The sequence below is a fragment of the Saccopteryx bilineata genome, chromosome 3 (genome assembly GCF_036850765.1).
Source record: "Saccopteryx bilineata isolate mSacBil1 chromosome 3, mSacBil1_pri_phased_curated, whole genome shotgun sequence".
NCBI lineage: Eukaryota > Metazoa > Chordata > Mammalia > Chiroptera > Emballonuridae > Saccopteryx > Saccopteryx bilineata.
Window position 1 is genome coordinate 101,466,470 of NC_089492.1, and position 6,045 is coordinate 101,472,514.

The window sequence follows — 6,045 nt, forward strand, 5'->3', positions numbered from 1 at the left end:
CTCTGCGCCAAGTTAGCCTGCCCAGTGCTGTGTCTGCAAGGGTCTTGACTAGGAAGGAATCCTTGATACTTAGTTCCGAGAAAGCGTTTTTTTTTTTTTGGTGAGTGCTGATTTCACCAGAGAGGAAAGACCCCAGAAGTTCCCACGCTGGAGGATCTCCCTGGCAGAAGAGTGCCTCATCCTATCCTTTCCTTCCTGTCCTGGGTCGGCAGATTTGGTCCTAAACAATCCTGGTCCTGAGGTGGGACATGTTTGATACCTACAGCAACCGCGACCTAAAAAGTGGGAAGAGTCTTGTCTGCTTCGCCAGGACAGGCTAGACTTACAGCTTAATAGGTGGAGGTGGGGCTTGATCCCCCAGAGGGGAGGGGTCGCTGCAGGTTAATTTTCCGACACAGAGGCTTCTAGGGCGCACCACACACAGAGATGCCCCTCGGCTGACTAGCCAAGCCGAGGCACCCGCCTGCTTTCATTGAGAACAGCGTCCGCACGGCCAGCCTCTCAGATCAGAGTCTCCTCTGGTTCCGATCCTCCCCAACCCTTCATCTGCACCCCTAAATGACAGTTTTCTGAGGTTGGAGACTTCTGCTCCACAGCCACACACACAGACTCGGGCTTCGCGGCTGGCTGGGTGGCTGTCCTCGGGGCCAGTGCATCTGCTCACTGCGTTGTGCCTAGTTCTGACGGCTGCGATCTTTACTAAGGAGCATTTCCTTTCAGGAAACCTCCAGGGTCCAGTCTGTTCCCCAGCCTTGGTAGCTCCCAACACAGGTACCCGTGCTCCATACACAACCTCCCATTTCCTACCCGAGTCCCCGAGAGGAAGAAAGTAGCAATGAGGGCACTGCTTGGCTGGTGGGGGGAAAGGGGTCTCCAAGAGGAGCAGGCTGTCACTCCCTACTTCTGCACGGATCTTGCCGACAAGAAAAGTGACAGTGGGCTTTGGAGGAGGTTTCTGAGTTTCAGTCCCTTCAATTTCCGACTTATACATATTGTGTATGTAGAGGGCGTCTCTGGTTTTTGGGACTCATGGGGCATCACTGCTGCCCAGAACCGCCCACCGGGGTGTTGAGTCCTGTAGGGAAATCAGACTCCAGTGCACTCAGGATCGTGGGCCTTCTGGTATATATCCATATATATTTATCATTTCTAATTTTATTATAAAATAAAAGCAGAAATATTTCCCGAAGAACATTCACATGAGGACATAACAGGGAGACAGACGGCAAGTCCACGGCTCGGGAGGCACTCTCTGCTGGGAGCGCAGTGGCCACAGTCCCGGGAGAAAGAAGAGAACCCGCGGGTAGAGCCTCGCCGAGAGGGAGCGGCCGGCCAGCTGTAAAGGGGCCTTAAGGGGCTTCTCACCGCTCGTTCACTTAAGTTACTAGGGTAAAGCTGACACCTGCAGCCCCAGTGACCCCCCACGGAGGGCCTCTGGACGTGGCCTAGATTCAAAGGCCCTGTCTTTCCTTTGCTTTTCCTCCTCCCACCCCAGGAGATCGAGGGATGTGGGGAGGAAGGAAGAAAAGGCCAGGCAGGAGGGAAAAGATTGAGAGGCACAGACCCACGGGCTAGGACACATAAAACTGGTGAAGAGGAGAGACAAAAACAGAGAGAAAGAAGCGGAAACCTAGTGAGAGACGACAAGCCAGAAATATAGAGGGAAATAGAGACAGGGTGAAGAAGAGGAAAGCCAGAAGGGGAGAGCGAAAAAAGAGAAAAGGAAAAGCAAGACAGTGAGGAAAGCAAGGGAAGGGAAGAAAGAGCAGAAGAGAAGTGGTATATAATTTATTCCCTTCCCTAGTTCAAGACCCAGTCTGGTCCCAGGCCTCCAAAGGATCTCAAAAGCAACTTGTCGAAAATAAATCCCTAACAAAGACCAAACCAGAGGGCCATCAGCCCTGCTGGGGCCGGCGGTTCTGCCCGCTCACGTGCGGGTCTTACAGTACCTGGTGGGGCGGCCGGCACCAGGAGCCTTTCAGACACGGTCTCTCTCAGGTCCCCAGCACCAAACCCAGAAGGCTGGCGTGTGGAGGCAGGCGGGGCTCTAGGAGCCCAGGTCCACGAGGTTGGCTGACATGGGGTTGAGAATGGAGTCCTGCAAGCCGTGGTGGTGCTGCAGCGGGTCCGCACCGCCTCCTCCCGGCACCGGCACCGGCACGGCGCTAGGGCCCGGAGGGTGGCCCAGGCTGTGCAGGGATGGCAGCCCGGGCGGCGGCGGCGGGCTGAGCAGCAGCGCAGGGCTGGACGACGAGTGGTCTGGCGTCCCCGACGGCGTCTTCTCGTCCTCGGAGCTGCCTAGCACCGACTTGCCGCTGCCGTTCAGCGACGCTGCCAGCGGGTTGTGGCTGTTGGAGTTGGAGTTCTCGCTGTTCTCCCTGCAAGTGCAGGAGCAAAGCAGCCCGGTCAGCGGGGAAACAGAGGCCGCTCCGCGCAGCGACACCTGGAGCTGCAGCCTGCCGTCCTCCTCGGAGCCAGAGCCACCGCGCGCTGCTTACGGGTATTCCGTTTCTACCCTTTTTTTGGCCTGGCCTGAGGCTCTTTCTGTATTTCTCTCTCACCCTTCTTCCTGTATCATTCTCTCTCCGCGCCTCTCATGCTTTCAATCTCACGAAAATCTTTCTTGCTCTTTATGTTGTTCTTCCCCATCCCCCTTACTGAGTTGCTAACAATTCTTCCCTAGAGCAGAGGGGGTTCTCTGGAGTTGGGTGGGTGGTCAGGACAAGGAAGAAGCGATGTCTGGATTTTTGCATCACTCTTGGATTCTCAATCCAGGTTTGCGGGGTAGGTGTGGGGCCAGGAGAGTGAGAGACCCTAGATACTGGGTGCATGGCCCCATTAAAAGTTGGGAATCAGCCTGACCTGTGGTGGCGCAGTGGATAAAGCGTCGACCTGGAAATGCTGAGGTCGCCGGTTCGAAACCCTGGGCTTGCCTGGTCAAGGCACATATGGGAGTTGATGCTTCCAGCTCCTCCCCACCTTCTTTCTCTGTCTCTCTCTCCTCTCTCTCTCCCTCTCTGTCTCCCTCTCTCCCTTTCTCTCTCCTCTCTAAAATGAATAAAGAAAAAAAAAAAAAAAGTTGGGAATCACAGAGGCCTCATCTCCTTTTGCCTTTCTTTGCTTAAGGGAAAGCCCTGTCTGTGGAGCAGTTTCCAAGAACTAAAGGTCCTTTCCCTTTAGCTTCAGGCTGGCAGGGCTGGTGAGCGCTCTCCTCACTAGGCCTAAGAACAAGGCCCCACATATGTAAGACTCCCTTTCCCTGATGGCACAGTAAAAAACCACAGCTTGGGAACTGGAAACTGGGGGTTTAGAGGGCAGCTCATAGGAGAACGGGGAGAGGAGAACGGAGACTCCTAATCCCAGCCTAGACTTCCCCATGCCAGAAAGGAGGGCCTCTGCAGACCTCACCTGGGGCCCGGCCTGAGAACCAACTTCTTCAGGAATGCATGCCAGTCTGGGTGGAAGGGGACCCAGCAGGGGGAACCCACCTCCTGTCCTGCCTTTGACTGACAGCCCTGCCACATTTGGATTTAAAATCTTGGGTAGAGTCTCTTGACTAGCTTCCCAAGGCCTTTTCCTCCTGTTTTCCTGGAAGGGAACTTCCCACAGGGCTGGCAGCTGAGAACTTACAAATGTGGATACTCGAACTTCATGGTCTTAGAGAATAGGGTCCACCTGAACCCTACTTCCTGGCCACCAGAGATCTGGTTCCACTGTGTAGTATCCCCACCTAACCCTGATCATGCAAACTCTGGGTTGCAAAAACCACACATCACCAATCCCGAGTACTGTATCTTGTTTTGCTGTTGCCCTCAGGCTGGATTCTGCTCCCAAAAGTTCCTCTCCCATTTCCCTCTCCAGATTTGGGTTTCTGAAGGGGTTTCTGACAAGGGCCGAAGGTCAACCATTAAGCTAGTTCAGGAAGTCTTGCTTTCTCTGAGGACAAGCAACTCCCAGCTTTTCTCACTCCACCAGCTCTCAGCTCAGCCCAGACCTATCGGCCTACCCACCAAAGAGGGTAAGACCTAAGGAGAGAGAGGTCCTAGGGCCCGGCAGGCCAGGGAAGGACTGCTGGGTACAACAAGGTGGGAAAAGGGGCATGTGTTTCTCTTCTCTCCAGAGCTGACATGTCCAAGTTTTTTATGTCTTGGTCCTTTCAATGCCGGGATAAAAGATTTTCACCATCAACTCCCATATCCAGGCAAGGAAAATTCTGCACATCCAGGTTATACCAGGGAAGTTTCTATCTCAGTCCTGACCGCTAATCACACTTTGGCCTAGAGCTGAGTAAGGCCAGCGAAAACTGCGGGGGAAGTGCTGGCGAATTAGCACAGGCCGCCTGAAACCGGCAACCCCAGCAGTCCTAGGCCAAACGGACTCAGTCCTTCAGAGGACTTCAGGCCCTGCCTGTTGTGCTCCGCTTGCAGGCGATCCAGAATCACTGTCTTGCTTTGGCTCGGAAGCTCACTGCTCCTCCATTTTTGCCTACAAGCGACCAGGACGTTAGTCGACAACTTTCCCAATTGCTTTGCCCGCTTTAGACAAATCCCTGCCCTCCGAATCTCCCAAAAGACCTGAGCGCCATTCGGCTCAGGCCAGGATTCACTTGGGCGGTGGCTGTAACTAGGCACCCAGTTTAGGCCTCTCCTGCGTGTAAAGCGACGCCCTGCGACCCCCTCCCACGAGCCCTGGGGTGCTGCGCCGGAGCTCTACTTACTCGTACCTTTCCTTGGCCTCGGCTGCCCGGTCGCGCTGTCGCCGGTTCTTGAACCAGTTGCTGACCTGTGTGGTGGTGAGACCTGTGGCCTCTGCCAGCTCTCGCTTCTCACGGGGTGAGGGGTAGGGGTTGTGCGCATACCACTCGCGCAGCACGCTTCGACTCTTCTCCTTGAAGCAGTAGCTGGTCTCTTCGCCGTCCCAGATGGAGCGCGGCAGCGGAAACTTGCGGCGCACGCGGTACTTGCCCACGGCGCCCAGGGGCCGGCCGCGCAGCTTCTCGGCCTCGATGTAGTGCGCCTTGAGCCACAGTTGCTGCAGCTTGGCATGGTTGTGAGGCGAGAACTGGTGGCTCTCCAGAATTTTGTAGAGCTCGCGGAAGTTGCCGCGGTGGAAGGCCACCACCGCCTTGGCCTTGAGCACACTTTCATTCTTGTGGAGGTGCTCGCAGGCGGGCAGCGACCACAGGAAGCGGCCCAGCCGCTCGATGTTGCCGCCCTGTTGCAGCACCTCGCACACGCACGCCACTTGCTCCTGTGTGAAGCCGAAGGTGGGCAGCATGGACATGGTGATGGCTGAACACCCGCCCGCCCGCGCGCGCCCTCACCGCGCTGCGCGGTCCGGCATGGGCGCCTCCCCGCCGGGCGGTCCGGGCCGAGAGGCGGGCGGGGCGGGCCCCCTGGCCCGGCGCTGGCTCCCGACGAACTCCGAGTCACAGCAGTACGTCCCCGCGCCAGCTGCGGCTCCTGCGCAGCTCCGTGCCCCCGTCGCCTGCGCGCCTTGCCCGCGCCCTTGTCCAAGCCCGGGGGCCGCCCGGGGCGCCGCTCGGCATTCTCTGCGTCCGCCCGCCCGCCCGCCGCTCCCTCGTTCGCTTCCCTCTTGGTCTCCCTCCCGTCTAGCTCGCTCGCTGCTTTTTTAATAATATTATTCTAAGCGGGCATGAGGCGCGGCGGCCCGCGCCCTGATTGGTCTGGTTATCTGACCCGGGGCCTGCCCGCGCCAGACAATAGTCGGAGTCAAATTATTCGCCATGGAGACGCTGTCAGTCACTGGTAACCCGAGCCCCGGCGGGCCAGGCGGCTCCCCCCGGCTGGCTCCGCTGACAGATCGCCCGGCTCCGCGCGAAGCTGAGGGCGGCCCGAGACAGGAGCCGGAGGCGCTCCAAGACCCTGCGAGGCGGAGAAGGCCGGGCAGGAGCCCGCGGCGGCGGTGATTGACGGGGCGGACGCCCAAAGAGCAAGGGAGGAGACGTGCGCGGGAGGGGGGCGGGTGGAGAGGCGCAGAGAAGAAAGGGGGAGGACCGAAGAGGGAGAAGGGAAAGCGGAGGAC

The 6,045-nt window shown here is 57.8% G+C and overlaps 1 protein-coding gene across 2 annotated transcripts; it reads right to left on the reverse strand.

Moving 5' to 3' along the window:
* Nucleotides 1-1,117: 1,117 nt before the first annotated feature.
* On the reverse strand, nucleotides 1,118-5,599 carry SIX2 (SIX homeobox 2). Of its 2 annotated transcripts, none has more exons than XM_066267041.1 (2): nucleotides 4,724-5,599; nucleotides 1,118-2,378 (listed from the first exon to the last, which is right to left on the reverse strand). In XM_066267041.1, the coding sequence occupies exons 1-2, from the start codon at nucleotides 5,281-5,283 to the stop codon at nucleotides 2,048-2,050; spliced, it is 891 nt and encodes a 296-aa protein (XP_066123138.1). In that variant the 5' UTR covers nucleotides 5,284-5,599; the 3' UTR covers nucleotides 1,118-2,047. The 2 variants fall into 2 exon arrangements, with proteins under 2 accessions (XP_066123138.1, XP_066123137.1); XM_066267040.1 differs by having other exon boundaries at nucleotides 4,718-5,599.
* Between the last annotated feature and the right edge of the window lie 446 nt (nucleotides 5,600-6,045).